The 19,240-nt window shown below is 32.6% G+C and overlaps 1 protein-coding gene across 1 annotated transcript; it reads right to left on the bottom strand.

The window, feature by feature from the left end:
- Positions 1-5,780, bottom strand: LOC108473234 (disease resistance protein RPV1-like). Its single transcript, XM_053020373.1, has 9 exons — positions 5,080-5,780; positions 3,863-4,991; positions 3,251-3,565; positions 1,467-2,977; positions 971-1,110; positions 825-882; positions 655-730; positions 497-569; positions 1-371 (listed from the first exon to the last, which is right to left on the bottom strand). The coding sequence occupies exons 1-4, from the start codon at positions 5,565-5,567 to the stop codon at positions 1,541-1,543; spliced, it is 3,369 nt and encodes a 1,122-aa protein (XP_052876333.1). The 5' UTR covers positions 5,568-5,780; the 3' UTR covers positions 1-371; positions 497-569; positions 655-730; positions 825-882; positions 971-1,110; positions 1,467-1,540.
- Positions 5,781-19,240: the final 13,460 nt, after the last annotated feature.

Here is a 19,240-nt window from a genome sequence, read left to right as displayed (position 1 = left end):
TTTTTTTTCAAATTTCGAGTTTAATTCAAGTTGAGTTTTTGAATTCAAATAATACAAATAATTCGAATACCCAAAAATTTAAGCTGATGTCCACCACAGATCCTATGAATCAAAACCAACCAATAACAAGTCAATTTCCAAAAAGAATTCAAGTATGAATCTTAATATCTCTGCACTACAATGCTCAAACAACATGAGAGGCAGTAACATGCAAAGAAATTTCAGCCCAAACTGATATGATAATCAAAATCCAAGATAAGAAAATATCAACTCCAATGCCTCTACCATGAAACTAACTCAATCTAGCTTGAGAATGAAAACTGTCGAAGGTTGCCTCCAGCTCCATGTGTTCATCTCACAAGTTTTGAGATCTGTTGCAAAGTTTGGATTTATATGATCCCATTGATAAATATGGGAAAAAAAAGATTTAAGGATAATGAAAATCATCATATGAACCTAAAATCATAATAATAAGTCAAAGTCAAAGGTAACTTACTTCTCCACCAAGACTGAATTGCCAGAACCTAGAAATGGCCTCAAAAGATTACTCTGCATTTGTGTAGACAAACCTGTTGACAACTTGCATTTTCACCAAATATCAGTTAAAACACTTGTATAAAGCAAGCATTCAGTAAAACAAATTAAAGCTCTTACAGCTCAGGTGTTCCTCCTTGTATGGCTAAAGCTCCAATTCAGCAGTGGCATTCTCAAAGACCTGTCATTCCCTCGTCTTACATCAACACAAAAGCAAAGGATATAAGAAAAACCTATCTCACAAATAACCAATCTTTCTAATGAAAGAAAATTCAGAAGTATTGAGATACCAGATGACACCAATGCTGGAAACTAAACAATGAAGCTGAATCGAGTCCACCATTGGTCCTATGAATTAAAAAAAAAACAACCAATAACAAGTCAACTGTCAAAAAGAATTAAGTATGAATTTTAATATCTGAGTTTTGGTACCCACCCAAATCCCCGATGGATATTTTATCAACTCCAAACCAGAATCATTTTGCTACTTTGTTGAAATCTCTAGTTTCCGTTCAATTTTCCTCCAAATTAATTAATATATATGGAGAATTTCGTTCTTGGAAATATATGCTATATCTACAAACAACAGGGGAATGAAGATGAGAAAAATAATAATAAGCAACTACCACAAACTATTGAATAAATTTCCAATTTTATGTTCATAAATTATGCTTTTAACATTGATAATGTGGAACTACAAGGATTCAGTATGGCAAAGCACCTTCTAAAAGACAAGTAATTTATAAAGCAGAGCAAGTTAGATTCATTCTGGTTGGTTTTGATCAATTAAAGCACTCTGTCACTAATTTATAAGTTGAAATTTACTATTAACAATTGTGGAAAACAAAAGTATGGCAATATGAAAAATGAAATTAAAATCCTGGAAAATGTATGATAATATAAAAAAAATGAGATGAAAATGAAACCCCTACCCATGCATTTGGATGACATAATTGAGTAGTTGAAACTCCTCAAAAGCAGAGCCAAAGATAGAAAGAAATACAAACTATTTCAATCTTTTAAGTCCTCCATCCCCTTCTTCACCATCATGGCTAAAGCTTCTTTTGTTCCCAGCAACTCTCTTTTCAATAGCATCCACGTAAAATACATGAACACCACATCTTTCCACCTTGTTATAGTCTTCTTCTTCATTAACTTCATCATCATTGTTGATGATGTAGAACTTAAATGATGCCTCCTCATAATTCTTGTCTTCTTCAACCATGTCGTTGCTAGATAGAATAAATACGTGATCACCCTTGTACTTATTTGGCTCAGAACAATCGAAGAAAGATATCTTACTTATGTAGCTTTTAGAATCACCACCACCGGCGGCTGTAAGGTGGTACTCACAAATACAAGTAAGATATTTAAAGCGATGGCAGTGAGTGAGATCAGCCACAAGGCAGATAGCAAAAACCAAAAATCTGCTCCCACTATCCCTTTTTGGGGCTATCTTCAAACTTAAGGAAGAATTTATTCTCTGACACTTGAACTTATCTGCTGAAATTTTGTTACCTGGGAAACAACAAATCAATCTTGGTAAGTCTTCTCGCTGGAATTTCCAATCATATCTCGCTGCCCATTTCTTAGCTAGGGATCCAATTTTGAGCATGGCATTTTCCTCAATGTTATCAATTGACTCTTGATTCAAGTTGATGCAATTACAGAATAGCATGCCAAACAAATCATCACCTAACGAATCAAACTGATATAAAGTTTGATCTGCAAAGGAAACTTCTTCTAATGATGTGCAGTATTGTACATTCAAGGTTTGCATATATGGTGGAAGCTCTGAGAGTAATTGGAGGCTCTCGCAACGATCCATCCTCATATGGTTAAGGATTTTAGACCTCAAGCTTGGTGTGGGCAAATCGACAGTTGGAAACTCTCTGGAACCGAACAGGGTGCAAATTAGCTTTTGAATATTTGAGCCGCTCATATTTAAGTATTGAAGATTACTTGAAGAGTCTAACGACAAGGCAGCTTCTTCAATTCCAGTTCCAGATAAGTCTAACCATGTTAAGCTTCTCGGGATCTTTGGGAATTCGACCATTGGGCATTCACTAAGATTCAATTCAATAAGGAGTTCCAACTTTGAAATATTGATCGATACTTTTTCTACCTTTGATTTGCTCAACAACAATCTTTCAAGTTTGTGGAGATACTTAATTGAATCAGGTACTTCTTCTATTTCAGTTTCTCGTAAATCTAAATAACAAAAGTGACTTGGGACCTGAGGAAACTTCTTGAGACTATAACATCCCTCAAGGCGAAGCTTATCCTCATCACGAGATGCCAAATGATTGAGGCAAGGAAGTTCAACCAAACTTCCACAGTAAGAGCAATCAAGGAGTTCAAGGTTGATGGCACTTGAAAGATTAGGTATCTTCCTTAATTTTTTGCAATTTGAGACGTTAATTTCCCTTAAATTAACAAGGTTCTGTACAGAAAAATAAATAAATGTCATCTACTAACTTTAGGCAATAAAAATGGAAAGGAAATAAAATAATTATAATACTAAGAAAAATAAAAACTTATACCCGACTAATTAATAGATCAAATGATGTCACTTATTTAAATAAAATAAAATTTTTTATTTTATTTTTTAAAAACTTTAAATAAGATGTCATCATATGATCATTTGATACATCAAATTATAAATCATGTTTTCCTTAAAAAAATTCTTAGATGGAGAAAGTATGAAAGCACATACCATATGCTCATTTTCATTCCAAAGTTGTTCCATATTGCCTCTTCGTAATATCAACATGACAAGATGCTTTGGATTAAAACTTGATAAAGTTTTAAGGGGAAAATAATCCCAACAAAGATACCTTAGCTTATTAGGAAGAGATATACTATCAACTTGGTCTACAAGAAACTTCAAATTTCGATAGCCCTTCTCAATCTTTGAATCATAGAAGCAAATATATTTAAGATTAAGCATGTTCTCAAAAACAGATGGACATAACTGCAGCTCATCCGTTTGAAACATGTCTAATTTTATTCCTTCAATTGATATGGTCCCCTAATAATGAAAAACATTTTATCGAGTATCAGTATATATAGATACATTTTGCTTTTTTTTTTTTTAAAGCAATGCATTAAATAAATACCAACCGAATAAACCCTTGAGTAGATCCAATGTTATACTCTAAGACATTTGTCTTTGTTTGTATGGTAAGTAAACTGATATTTTATTTTTGAAATAATAATTAAAATGATTAACATTTGATACAATATAAATACAAACAATTAAACTTTTAACATATGAAAACACTGAATTTATATATTTACATGATATCACAAATAAATTTTAATTAAAATAAAACAAATATAGAAAATAATAGAAAACGATGTATATACAATTAACGCTTACTTTATTATATCTGAGAACTTGATCTACGTCTTCAGGAAACCATAACCTGCTACGCTTTCCCGGGTCTTCTTTACATTCTTGGCGAACAATGTCCTTGCCAATTTCTTCAAGCATGTCATGCATAGAATAACAATCAATGCTATCAAGTAAGCACTTGTCGACTAAGTTTCTTATTCCACTCATTGCACCCATATAATAATTACTTAGAATTTTTTCTACGGTATCCATTTTTTCTCCTTTAAAGAAGCATGCTATGTCAAGAAATATATTCTTTTCGAGCTCACGCAACCCATCTAAGCTACTCTTCAAAATATGTGACATTTTTGGCTCGGCATATTGCTTTAGACTATCCACTTCGCTCTCCCACTCTTTTCTAGACTTTGTATATAGTTTTGAACCCAAAACTTTAAGAGAAAGTGGATTACCTTGGGCATATCCTACAAACTTGCATGATAGATCTTGAAAATCAGCTGCGGGATTCAACAACTTAAATGCAAATGTAGAAAAAAGTTGAAGAGAATCATTCTCATTCAACTTCTTCACCTCATGTATGTGGTTAGCTCTTCCATTTTTAAGTACCTGTTTATCTCTAGATGTTACAATGATTTTACTTTCTGGACCAAAATGTCTAACACCCATAAATTCTATTTGGTCTGGGTTACTAACATCATCAAGGACAACAAGTACTTTTTTATTGTTCAACCTGTCTTGGTAAGGGTGTCCTATGGAAGGGCTGTTAATACAAATTCCTTTTTGGTTTAATAATTTGGAAAAAAGTTCATTTCGTAAAGATTCATTCCCTACATTTTTTATTTTCTCACTAACATTTCGCAGAAACAAATGACTTTCAAAATTTTGGCAGATTTCACTATACACAACATCAGCAAGGGTAGTTTTGCCAATACCACCCATTCCCCAAAGTCCTATTACACGGCTATGCTCTTCCTCAATCAGCCCCAAAATTATCTTTTTTTGATCATCTATTCCAACCAATTCTTCAGAAACACTTGTACAATTGCTATCCAACTCTTTTGAAATATATTCAACTACATCTTTAATGTACTCTGTTTCATATCTAGAAAATAGTTAAAAAATCAACAGTCAAAAGAAAGGTATTCGTATAAGTCAAATATAAGGAGATGAGAATATATATATTGTGTTACCTATCGGATTTGCCTCCTATATGCCACCCTTTTAATGCACCGACCTCTTGAAAAGCAGATTTCCATCGTTGAACTCTATCAGCTGGCTGCTTTGATTCATGCTTTTGGAAGGATGTCTTAAAAGTCCCACCAATTTTTTGCACATGGGAAGGATTAACATGGTAAAAGATGGGAAGAACAATATATTTGTCAGTAGGATTGCGCTTGCGGTCCATGATGTCAGAAAGTTCACTTAAGCATGAATTTGAAGAAGCATAGTCTTTAGATAAAATGATGATCGAGAGAACTGAGGCCACAATTGCATTCGAAAGTGCTGATGAAATTTTCTCCCCTTTCTTTAGTGTATCGTCATCGAAGAAGACATTCCATCCCTTGTCTTTCAAAGCTTGGAGTAGATGAGCGGTGAAGTTAACGCGCGTGTCTTCACCTCTGAAGCTCAAGAAAACTTGATGTTTCACTTGACGAGGAGAAGATGAAGAAGACGCCATGAAAGTGTATTGATTGTGAGATTGAGGAAAAAGAGAACAAAATAAACTGAGGGAGCTTTGCTTTTGCTTCTATTTTTGTAATGGTAAGACGAAAAAGTGAGTCAATTAAATGGGAATGAGATTGAAAGGGTGAAGCATAGCCAATGACTTTTTAATATAAAAATTTGTAATGATTATGGAGTCTTAAACCTCTATTATCAATGTACCAATTATTTTCTCATAAATTGAATGTTGACATTTATCTAGATACAAGTTAAAAATTAAGGGTTATTTAGACTTTAAAAGCTTATTTGGAGTATGATAAAAGTACAAGAGATTATTTAGATAATGCGATAAATTATCTATACGAAAAAATAATATTAATTGACTTTGTAACCAAAGGTATTACTTCAAAAAGGAAATTGTCACCATTCTAAAATTTCGTTTTGGGTTGTGATGAAATTTCTTATAAATTTCCTTATAAAAATATTGACTTTTACACATTTTATCGTTTGGGTCAATTCAACTAAAATTTGGTATAACTTTCTTAAGAGTAATTTGCCACTTTTAGACAATTTTAGGTGAATTCAACTTAAATTTCCTACAACTTTCTCAAGAATAATTGCCACTTTTTTCCCCTAAATGAAAAGTCTCTAGAAGGAAGGATGTCGTGTTTCTATTTTTCTTAGGTGATACAAAGATAGATTTTCTTTGTGCTTTTGGGGGTTTCCAATTTAGTCTTTTCTTCTGAACATACGTAAGGTGAGTTTGGGTAAAAATATCTCTCCAATCTCTTTCAATTTTGAAATTTAATAAATTGGTCCCTCTCAAAAAAATCAAAGCAATTTAATCATTGTTAATTTCGAAAGTGAGCAACGAAGAAAAATTATTCACGACGTTAATGTTTTTCGTCAATTGTACATAATTTTAATTGGTATAACAAAAAATTTAGCCATGTTTGCATGTTTTGTCAATTTAGTCTTAATTCTAAAAATTCAACAAGTTTAGTATCAACATTTACACAAATATTGTTGGCTAAATTTGTTAAATCAGGACAAGTGATATAATTGTAAACTTTGAGGGGTAAATTTATTATTATACAAATTAAAATTATTTACATTTGATGGAAAACATTAATGTTACGATTAACTATCCTGAATTACTCACTTTGAAAACTAATGGGATTTAAATTGCTCTGATTTTTTTAAGAGATTCCAATTTGCTCAATACCAAAATTGATGAGAGACTAGATAGAATTTTTACCAACAAATATGCTTGCCTACATTTATTTTAAATATAAAATCGAATCGGTTTTCTAATTAACGGTCTATTTGTTTGTATGTAAAATGTTTTCCGTAAAATATTTTCATTGTTTTATAGTGTATGTTTGGTGGAAAATGAATTACTAAAGGAAATTATTCTTCAAAAAAAAATGTGAAATCAAGATTTTTTTAAGGAAAATATCTTCCCAAATTTTTTTCCATAAAACATTTTCCAAACTAATAAAACTATATTGACTGTTTTCATTGTCGAAGAAAATAGTCCCTCATATTTCAATTTTATATTTTTACAAATTAGTCCCTGTAATCTAAACTTTTACTATTCTACAATTTAATTCCTCAAAAATAGATTTTATTATTCTACAGTTCAGTTCTAAACCTCCGTTTGTACAATTTTGCAAAACAGTCCCTTTTCTAAAATTTCTAGATTTTATAATTTAGTCCTTACAATTAAAATTTTGTTTTGGTCCTACTATTATTCCTAAATTTAGAATTTTATTTTTATACTTTAAAATGGAATAATTTGATCCTTTACTACAATAATATCATCAATTAATCCAAGTAAATATTACTATTAATTATTCCAATTGAAATATTGACATGAATTTTTTAAAAACATTGCTTCCATCATAATAATTTCAGCATGACTAATATGGAAATACACAATTAATATTCCATTATCATTTAAAAGAAGAGTGATCAATTTCCTTTTTGGATGACCAAATCAACAAAAATATTAGAGTAACCAAAATAGGAATGACTCCTATTTAAAATGATTAACAAGACAATTTACCCAAAGCTTAACTGAATAAAGCTTATGGATTATCTAGTATATTAGTCCAATCAAATCATCTATAGGGAAAAAAAAAAGAGTTACTAGTTGATTTTGTAACCAAATCTAGTTGATGGATATTAAGTAATTTTCAAAGCACAAAATATTGATGCCCAAATTAGTTTGGATTATTATAATAATATAAAATTAGGCCATATTTAGAAACCAATTAAAAAGATAATACTCAAAAGCGTTTTAATAAATGTGAAAAGTAGGTCGTACACCAGCATTAGTAGTGCAGCTTTTATTTAATGCCACGAGTGAGATAAAAAAATCGTCTTATTCTAATCAAGTTTTGGCTCATTGTATTTTTATTTAAACTTTCGTATTTTAGATAAACTTTTTAAATTTGAACGAATAATTCGTCCCTTGAATAAATCTACTATCGATTTGCATTTTGTTTTGTTTGCATAGTGATACTACTATCAATGGAACTCTTTTCCTTGCCCAGTCTGTGAAAGAACTGATTAATTGTACGATTTGATTCCCACACCCCCAAAGTATTGATTCATTGATTGCAAAAAAAAAACAAATAGTAATATGCTACAAAGACGTCAAGAATCTTCTCCTTTTTCTTTTGTTTTTCCAGGAAGCTACATAATCAGGAATTTCGCTGAATTTGCAGAGAAAATCTGCATATTACAGTCATACATATTGTTCCAAAATGCATATGGAAAAGTAAAAGTTGATAATGCACCAAACCATGGAAATTCACCCCCTTCTACTCACTTTTTTTTTTTTGAGGTGATAAAGACGATGCATTAAACTTTTTAATAAAATATTTTTATTGGCCGAGAAAAAAAAAGGTCGCTTTTGCTTTTGACACCAATTTCAAAATGGCTAATAAATTTTACAGCACTTCAAAATACCATCCAACCTTCTTTCTTTCCTGGAAGCTACATATGTAGGAATTTGGATAAATCAAATCAGACCACTCCCGGGCTGAATTTTCATGGAAGTTCCACAAAATTTGCACATCACAATCATACTTATAGCTTGTAAAATGCATAAGGAAAAAAGTAAGTTGATGATGCACCAATGAATGAAAATTCCAAATCACAAGCTATTTGTAGAGCATGTGATTCTGGTTGGTTTTAATTAATTAAACCACTTCATATTTCTATCATTGGCAATTAATTTAAAAGTTGGAAAATAATAGTTTTATGAGTAAAATATTATTCAACATATCAATATTGGCACATTTTCTAAAACGGGTAGGGTCTTGGGCAAGATATTTTGGCCTAGCTCAAATTTGACTATTTCTTTTCTGTTGTTCTTTACTGCTGTTATATTGTTGTTTTGTTACAATTTCATTATTGTATTGCAACTATTTTATTGTTATTGTTTATATATTAAATTTTTGTTTTATTGTTAATTTTTATACTATTTTAAAAATATTTGATTGTTAAGTTGCAACTGTGTTAGTGTTATTTAAGTATAAATATTTAGTTTTAAAAAATGTATTTTCAATTTGTTGAAAAATATTTATTTTAATATTTTTAGTGTATTTGATGTATTATATTTTTAAAATTTATCTTCACATAAAAATAATCTAAATAAATTAATACGGGTAAGTCAGGCCGAACTTAGAAAACCGCCTAAAATTTTGTATCGGTTCAACCCATGATCAATTCTATATGAACTTTAAATCAACTCATTTAATTTATCCAACCCAATATCAAGTTTACATTGTAAAATATTATTTATATAATTAATTAAAATAAATTTAATTCATTCATTCAATTAAATTATTTTCTTAACCAAATTTTAATTTTATTAAAATCATGATAATTTCATTGTACTAGAACCTATGAGTAAATAAATTTTAAGTTAAGGCATATGTCTTCACCTCTGAAGGTTTAGAAAACTTAATGCATCATTTGACGAGGAGAAGATGAAGAATATGCCATGAAAGTGTATGGACTGTGAGATTGAGGAAGAAGAGAGGAAATTACACAAATGGAGTTTTGGTATCCTAGTATTAAATGACAATGAGATTTAACAATGGCAATGACTGGAGGAGATTAGCTAATTATCTGAGTCTAAGAAAATTGTCACTCTCAAACTTTCCAGGAAATGAGTCTTCTTTATTTGTATCTACCCACAAAAGTCAAGGTCTTCCAATGGGACAATGTTCAGCAAATCGTTAAATTATTAAAAGAGTCCTTGAACTAGTTTACTTTTGTGGTACCCAAATAAACCCCTATATTTTTATTTGTGTTTAAATTAGCCCTTATTTCAAATGACGTGTCAATTTAAATAAATGTCGGTGATGAGGGGAGAGTTGAATTTCAATATCAACTTATAATCACCATTTAATATATTGAAAATTATATTTTATTCGTGTTTCTTGTTGTAGTTTTTAAAAACCAAGTTTAACTTAAATCTTTTGTTAGTTAAATGGATAATAAATTTCGTATTGCTTAAGAACAAGACACAAAGAGATTATAAATTTATATAAAAGCCCATATCTCACATTATTTAGAAAAACAAAAGCAAAAAGATTTTGAGTTTATATATATAAACAACCATATTCTAAGCCTTAAGTCTATATATTAGTTTTCTGGTGATGTGGACTTTGATGAAGAGTATTAAAAGGGAGTTTTGACGAACAAGCACTACAGGAAAATAGATTTTTAGCGGCGCTTTTTTTAGCCTTTAGCGGCGCTTTTAGGCGCCACTAAAACTTTTAGCGGCGCTTTCTAAAATGCCGCAAAAAACGCTGCTATATGTAACGCCACAAAAATTTGTGGCGTTTATTGGAAAAAACGCCGCTAAAGGTCAAGGCTTTTAGCGGCGTTTGTGGGAAAAGCGCCGCTAAAGGTCAAGGCTTTTAGCGGCGTTTATGGAAAACAGCTAAAAGCCTTGACCTTTAGCGGCGTTTATGGGAAAAGCGCCTCTAAAGGTCAAGGCTTTTAGCGGCGCTTGTGGGATAAGCGCCGCGGCGTTTATGGGAAAAGCGCCGCTAACGGTCAAGGCTTTTAACGGCGTTTGTGGGAAAAGTACCGCTAAAGGTCAAGGCTTTTAGCGGCGTTTGTGGGAAAAGCGCCGCTAAAGGTTCAGGCATTTAGCGGCGCTTTTTTTACAAACGCCGCTAAATTTGGCAGATTTGTAATATTTTTTTCACCAATATCCAGCCCTTCCGCATTAAAATCCAACCAAATACAACAAATATAATATAAAATGCACACCAAAAACAACAAATTTAACATAAAAATACAACCAAAAATATTAATTCTAAATGATACTTCAAATTTAACTAAAGATATATGATATAATTAATAATAAAGTATAATTTAAAATATTTTTACAATAATGTTAAACGTGACAAAACTTAAAACATTCTTACAATAAGAAAACTAATGTCTAAGACGGCGGCTTTTGCGATTGTTGAAACATATGCATCATCTCTGAAGTCAGTAATGGAGGTCATCGTACTTTTTGCTCGTTACGCTACCATCGCCGTGCCTCTGCCTCTCTTGCTGCATTGCCCTCCTCTCTCTGCCTCTGCTCTAAGTTGTTGCTGGAGTTCTTCATATTTTCGTTGAACCTCGGCAATTTGCTCAACCGTGTTCGCTTGCATCCGAGCTATCTGGTCTCTTAACCTCGAACTTCACTTGAGCTTGACTTAGGAAGGCATGTATTGTTGGAGTCCGATCCAAAATATTGGGTCGGGTAACACCAGATCCTTGAAATCGAACCCGACCGCACCTTTCAGACCCAAAACTTGGTGATAATTCATTATCAATGTTCTCAAGATTAATGTAACTATCACTCAAGTAATCGCTTCATATTCCGCCTTCTTCTCCTTTAGTTTCTCCTAAAAATCAATTAAAGAGTTAGAAACGAAATATATAATAAAAAGAAATGCAACATAACTTAACATTTTTAAAACTACTAATGATGAATTGAATTAAACAATTATAATTAAAGATTATAAATATTTAGAATAAATCAAATATTATTAAGTGAATATACCATAATTTCTCCACTTCGGATGTCATAGGAGATCCATCTTTCTTCCTATGCGTAATCTCAAAAAGCTGAAGGCGTCCAACTTTTTTTCCGGATTTGACTTCTTACAATATAGTAGTAAGAATATTATTTAATAATAGAAAGTTATTAATATTTGAAAGAATTAATAAATTCATAATACCTCGGCCTCAGCTACAGAAGCAAAACTTCTCGACCCTGCCGTGTGCGTGAATTTTTGTTTTTGTCTGCTGCTTGTTCCAACTCGCTCACGGTCCTACATAATAAAATTATTATTACATATATAGTAAACACTATATATAAGAGTTTAGAAATACGCAATACCTCTCCTTTCTTTGAATTCCAAAATCTAACCGCATCTTCCCATTGATACCTCAGCATTCCTGGCGGAACATTTCTCAGTTTTTCCTCGAGGCTTATGTCTTTCTTAAAATATTGTTTCTTTAAAGTGCTTTTATTGTCTCTCCATCTTTTACCTAATGCCTTCTTGATATAATCATAGGAGACTTCTAAAGCAAATCTCTCCTAAAAAAACATAAGTTTAGAATGTAAATATAAATGAAACTTAAACCAAAGTATTATAAATTGCATTCACATTTTGTTACTTTAATATTAGCGAGAGCCTGATTTTTGTTGCTATCAGGCATGTGATGCCATGATTCGTAGTTGATGGGCAACATATTTGCATTTCGTGCTAAAATGCCCAAATAGCCTGCTAAAAGTCGAGCTTCAGATCCAACAGGCTGACCATGAGTAACACGCTCAACAGGATCTAAGTCGTATAAATCTCTAAGTAGCGTACGTCCTCGAACTCTGCGCATCCCACCACTTTCAGCTGAAAAATGATATACTATTATTATAGTAAAATTGACAAATAATTCAATAATAAAAGTCAACACATGTAAAATGAACATAATATTACTTTGAAATTCTTCAGTGATCAAGTGTCTCCAAAGACATTCAAGATCCAACAAGCATCTGCTGTTCACTATTTCTTTCTTCCGAATTTGGAGTATTCTGGACAATACTTAAATCTCGTACTCTTCTTCTACGCATTTTTCCTGCAATACACATAAAATAATTAAAGTTTTAGTAACAAATTACAACAATAGTAGTACATATAAAATAGTTAAATTATATAACATGACAAAGATTAAAATTATAATATTACATATAATTAAAAATTGTAAAATCTTACTACATCATTATTCAGTAAATATCTTCATCCACATCATGTCGAACCCATTGATGTTGTGTATTAGTACTAGGATATTTTCATCTAAGTTTTGTTCGAAAAGGTAATGTTTCTGATCTTTCGACGATGTCATCTCTACTTCCATTACCCATGTCAAACAAGTCTCTAGGGGTGTTCCGGAGTACAACATACCAACCCTCATCAGTTGGATCTTTCGAATAAAAAACTTGTTTCACTTGAGAGGAAAATACATATGGCTCGTCCATCAATTGTTGTCCATGTGAATCAAGCGAGAGAAATTCACCATTGTAAACCCAAATTGATCTTTTTAATTCCTCGAGCAAGATTAACATCGCCCAATCACACCGAAATAAGATAACTTTCCATCTGCCATAGTAATCCAACTCAATAATGTCGGTAAGAAGTCCGTAATACTCCACATTACCCTCAACCGGATTACTATCCCTAGCACTAGCATAACTTGTAATTGAAGAATTAACAACAACTCCACAATTTTAAGTTCTCCTCATTCTCTCACGATACTTTGTATAAAATCAGATCCATTGATGAGGAAGGCACTATATCTTTTATTACTCTGTTCGGACCTTGGGAAAGCCATTTAACCGTCATTGACGTCCTTCCCACTCCAAACCTATTGAATCGAAAGTAAATTAAATAATTAAAATGTATTATGTAAAAACATTCTTATTTGATTAACTAAATTTAGCGATTATATGTAACTTATTAACTTTAGTTACATATCGCTTGACTTAACCATTCATGAAAAGATTCGTGAATAACTTATTAATCTCTCGATGTTGTAATCTTGAGAGCGTACGAGATCTCAAAATTTGTTTGTACTCACTATATTAAAAACAAGTTTAATTGGTTAGAAGATAAACAAATCAAAACGCGAATATGTAAGACAATTTTATAACTTACTTGCAGAGCGGTTCAATTGAATCGTGGTTAAAAAGTACATATCGATGTGCTGTATCCACGATATATCATCTAATTCTACAATTTCAACTTTGTCGATTGGTTTTCCATAACTTTGAAATAAATAAGTTTCGCCAAGTCATTATCATTGAGCCCAAGATTTCTACTTGGTCTATTCAATCGTGTTTCAAAGATCTTCTAAATATCTAGAATGAAGGTCATGCACTCTTCTGCCAAGTAGCCTTCAGCAATTGATCCTTCTGGATAACGCTTATTGCGACAATATGACTTCAATTTGCTTAGGAACCTAAACACGATTTACAATATTTATCAAAAGCTGTAACTAAATGTATAGAGGTGAATGAATGAATACTTGAGAAATAAATTAGCACCTTTCTATAGGATACATCCATCGATAAAAAACAGGTCCACCAAGGATTACTTCGTGAGGGAGATGGATTACCAAGTGCACCATAATAGTGAAGAAGGAAGGTGGAAAGATCTTCTCTAAATTGCATAAAGTCAAAGCCGCTCGATCTTGTACTTTCTCAAGTTCTTCGACATTCAAAACTTTGCCACAGATAGCTTTCATTAAATTGGATAGTTCAATTATACAGGACGTTACATTTTTTGACATACAGCACCGTAAAGCAATTGGGAGTAAATCTTGCATCAAGATGTGGTAATCATGTGATTTTAATGAATATAATCTTCTATCTTTGAAACTCACACATCGAGATATATTTGACGCATACGCATCTGGGACCTTTATATCCTTCAACACCATGCAGAAAACTTCTTTCTCTTTCTTTGACATTAAAAAAATAGAAGGCGACAACCGATATTTCCCATTCGGAAGTACTTGAGGATGAAGATCACGCCGGATTCTCATGTCAACTAAATCAAGTCGGCTCTGAAGATTGTCTTTTGATTTTCCATCGACATTTAAAATTGTCCCAATTATGTTCTCGCAGACATTCTTCTCAATATGCATGACATCAAGATTGTGGCGTAAAATGTTGTGCTCCCAATAAGGCAACTCAAAAAAAATACTCCTTTTCTTCCACAACTCCGCCTCATTAGGATCATCATCTTTGTAACGCCCCCACACCCGAGACCGTCGCCGGAGTCGAGTATGAGGTGTTACTAAGCTTAGTTTAACATTTTTAGAACTTTGAATTATTTGTTTCTACATTCACAGCTTTTAAGCTACTTGCGTCACAGTCACAATAAAAATCATATCTCGAGTTACAAAACTCGAAATTAAGATCCGTAAATTTTCCTGAATCTAGACTCATAAAACTATCTACTAACTTTTTATAGAATTTTGGTTGGGCCAATTAGTACAGTTTATTAGTTAAAGTTACCCTGTTTCAAGACTCGACTGGTCTGACCTCTGTTTACTACGAACCAAATTTCTCTCAGTACAAAATTCATATGACTATGAGGTTTGTTTATACTAAAACTAGACTCAATAAGGATTCTGAGGATATAAAATACACCACCTAATTATATCTTTACAATTTATGGTGAATTTCTAAAGTAGGAACAGGGATTCAGAAACTGCTATGACTCTGTTTCACTAAAATTAAAATATCTTCTAACATATACTTCCTTTACTTGTTTCATTTGTTTCATGTGAAACTAGACATAATAAGCTTCAATTTGATATGTATTTCACCACCAAATTCAATTTCTATTATTTTTAGTAAATTTTCAAACTCGCGTTAGTATTGCTGCGGTATTCTGTTTATGGTAAATTTCATCCTTTTATGAGTTTTATGCACTAAGTATCTTAATAGTTTTCCTTAACATCAAACATAATCTAAACTAACCATTTTCATAATTTATCATTATCAAGCATTTCCTCAACCATTTCACAACCATACCATAAGATCATTTACAAAATGGGTATATTGCTATACATGCCATACTTAAATTTACAAGCCATTTACCAAAAATCTTACGGATAGTGTGGTGAGCCTTCGACCTATCCCGACTCGAGCTGGCTTGTCCAAAACTACAATGAGTAAGAAGGAGGAGTAAGCATAAATGCTTAGTAAGTTCATATGCAAATAATAAGTAACATAACAAACAGTTATACCATCAACATTAGCATACATCACTAAAACACATATCACATTTTTAATCATTCTTCATCATCTTATTACCTTATCGTGGTTGTATCAATACTCAACCCGAGGGTTAAATACATACCTGTCCAAAATATCCATTTCATATCACTTACCAATACGTCTCTTTACATCTCGAAATTTTCCTCCATTTGAGTAGAACTTTACCCGTTGAACACATCGGAATATAATTCGGATACATGGATAACTTGCACATAAGTGCCATATATGCAATCAAGCAAGCATGTAACCCGCCCATAAGCGAACTCGGACTCAACTCAACGAGCTCGGGCGTTTGCATCCATAAGTGAACTCGGACTCAACTCAACGAGTTCGGATGCCTAGTTACATCTCACGAACTCGGACTCAACTCAACGAGTTCGGACATTCGCATCCATAAGTGAACTCGGACTCAACTCAACGAGTTCGGATGCTCAACCATCCTAGTGACATGTCACTTGTATCCTAATCTATTCCTAAGGTTCAAACGGGCTTTTTCCTCGAACACTTATCCTTGCCGTCTTCCGTAGAATGCCGAAATTAATACTCGGTAACAATTATATTTAACAAGTAGTTCACATAATTTACATATTATTTGAAATTAACCACAAAGCATACATTTCATAATAAAATTCAGCATAACACATAATTAATATTAATAACTTAAAATAACAATTATGCTACATTATTTACACATGAACTTACCTTGGTACCAAAATACAAAGATTTTGCAATTTAGTCCACAATCTTTTCTTTTCCTCGATTGAGGTCGATTCCACGTCTTTCTTGATCTAAAATAACACATTTAGCTTATTTAATACTCACATTATCAAATTAATCCTTAACTCAAATTTTGGCAAAATTACAATTTTACCCCTAAACTTTTGCATATTTACATTTTTTCCCTAGGCTCGGATTAAACTTTATTCCTTATTCTTATGTTTTACAACATGCTGATCACTTTTCTCTTCTATGGCAACATCAAATTCTCACTCTAACATGTACTTGTGACTATTAGGTATTTTTACCGATTAAGCCCTTTTACTCGTTTTTGCTTAAAATCGAGTAGTACAAGTTGTCTAACATAATTTAAAACTTCATATTCTATCATAAAACATCAAAATACACAAATTTCACCTATGGGTATTTTTCCAAATATAAACCCTAGGTTAAATTATTGCTAACATAAGCTTTATCGAGTTACTAGGGATCTCAAAACGTAAAAATCATTAAAAGCGGGCTTGGAATCACTTACTATGGAGCTTGGAAGCTTGAAACAAACCCTAGCTATGGAGAACCCTTGAAATTTCGGCCTAATGAAGAAGATGGACAAAATTGGCTTTTAATTTTGTTTTTAATTCATTTTAATAACTAAATGACCAAAATACCCTTACTACTAAACTTTCCAAAATTCCTTCCATGTCCTAATTTTGTCCATGAACTTAAAATTGGTAAAATTGCTATTTAAGACCTCCTCATTAATATTCCAAAACAATTTCATACTAAAACTTCTAGAATGCAAGTTTTGCAACTTATTCGATTTAGTCCCTACTTTCAATTTAAGCACTTTAGGCATAGAATTTCATCACGAAATTTTCACACAATCATGCAATCATATCATAAACATCAAAATCATTGTAAAATAATTATTTCTATCTCGGATTTGTGGTCACGAAACCACTATTCCGATTAAGCCCTAATTTAGGATATTACAATCTTCGTCAGATTCATCATCAGATTCATCCCTCGATCTTCTCCTCGTTTGCGTGATAGGTGGTTGATTCATCTTCCCGTAACTAAAGTTGATATCTTTTAACATAAACAAGATTTCAGATCCAACGGTCTGCTCAGGAGCTCCTCTGTACTCTTCAGTACCATCAAATAGAGTCCTCTGAAATCTAAATTTATGATTTTCATCTAACCACCGACGATGGCCCATGTAAGAGAACTTCTTCCCATTATACAACCACTTGAACAAGTTTTGCGAAGACAACAAGGACAGCATAACATCCTTTAGTACTCCAACCCGATAAATTAGCATAAGCGGAAAATCATTAATTGTCCACAATAAAGCTGCACGTAAATTAAAGTTCTCCTTTCTCAATACATCATATGTCTCAACACCCGACCATAATTGTTTTAACTCTTCAATAAGTGGCTGCAAATAGATGTCAATATCATTTCCGGGACCTTTCTCTCCAGGGATAATCATTGATAAAATAAATGAAGATTGCTTCATGCAAATCCATGGAGGCAAATTGTAAGGAACAAGCACTACTGAGGCAAAATCTTTATCTGAAGTACTCATGATTTTAAATGGATTAAAGCCATCAGCTGCTAGCCCAAGCCTCACATTCCGAGGATCGCTTGTAAAGCTTGGAAATTTACTGTCAAATGATTTCCAAGCTAAAGAATCCGCAGGATGTCTTAATAATCCATCATCAGTCCGTTGATCATTATGCCACGTCATAGATTCGGCTGTCTTTGAGGACATGAAAAGCCTTTGAAGTCTTGGTATCAAGGAAAAATATCGCAAGACCTTGACTGGCTTCTTTCTTAACTGTGCCCCACCTTCATCCGTATTCGCATCTTCTGTATTACTATTCATCCAACGAGACTTACCGCAAACATGACAAGATTGTTGGTTTTTTTGATCACCCCAGTACAACATGTAGTCATTTGGGCAACTATGAATTTTATCGTACCCAAGGCCCAAATCTTTTATTAGTCTCTTCATGTCTTGACAAGACTGGGGAATTTTTGCAAACGGAAACATCTCTCTTAGAAACTCTAGCAGTATTGTAAAAGAGTTTCCAGTCCACCCTCCCAAACATTTTAAATGAAATAGACGAATGCAGAAAGACAATTTCGAATATTTTGATCCCTCGTAAAGTTTTTCATTCATTTCATTAAGTAAATTGTAGAACTTAGCCGCTTCTTCATTTGGCTCCTCATTAGGTGCACTTGTTCCCGTTTCGCAAAAAACATTTCCACCAATATTACAATCCTCAGATATAATAAAGTCAGGTGGAAACGATTGCTCACCATGACTACGCATATTAAATGCATCCCGCAACATATCTTCCATGTCATCTTGTCTAACATACTGATGGTAATCGAGATCGGGATAAGTCGGATTAATCATTGAAGAAGTTCCACTAGATGTACACTCTCCATGGAAAATCCATTTTATACCCCGAATAAAGCCATCAACAATTAGATGTTCGAGACAACTTCACGAAAATGCCGAGATGTTGCCACACTTCTTACACGGGCAAAGAATCATATTCTCTTGGCTTGCATTTTGAAATGCAAAATTTAGA

The sequence above is a fragment of the Gossypium arboreum genome, chromosome 10 (assembly GCF_025698485.1).
Source record: "Gossypium arboreum isolate Shixiya-1 chromosome 10, ASM2569848v2, whole genome shotgun sequence".
In the NCBI taxonomy this organism is placed as follows: Eukaryota; Viridiplantae; Streptophyta; class Magnoliopsida; order Malvales; family Malvaceae; genus Gossypium; species Gossypium arboreum.
This window is presented reverse-complemented; position numbering and strand designations above follow the sequence as displayed.

What these genes read in the sequence shown, in the direction of transcription:
- LOC108473234 (XM_053020373.1), bottom strand. Translation starts at nt 5,567, where the DNA reads ATGGCGTCTTCTTCATCTTCTCCTCGTCAAGTGAAACATCAAGTTTTC. An exon ending in ATAGGAGGCAAATCCGATAG is followed by an intron (nt 4,992 to 5,079) that starts GTAACACAATAT and finishes ACTATTTTCTAG; the next exon opens with ATATGAAACAGAGTACATTA. An exon ending in GGAATGAAAATGAGCATATG is followed by an intron (nt 2,978 to 3,250) that starts GTATGTGCTTTC and finishes TTTTCTGTACAG; the next exon opens with AACCTTGTTAATTTAAGGGA.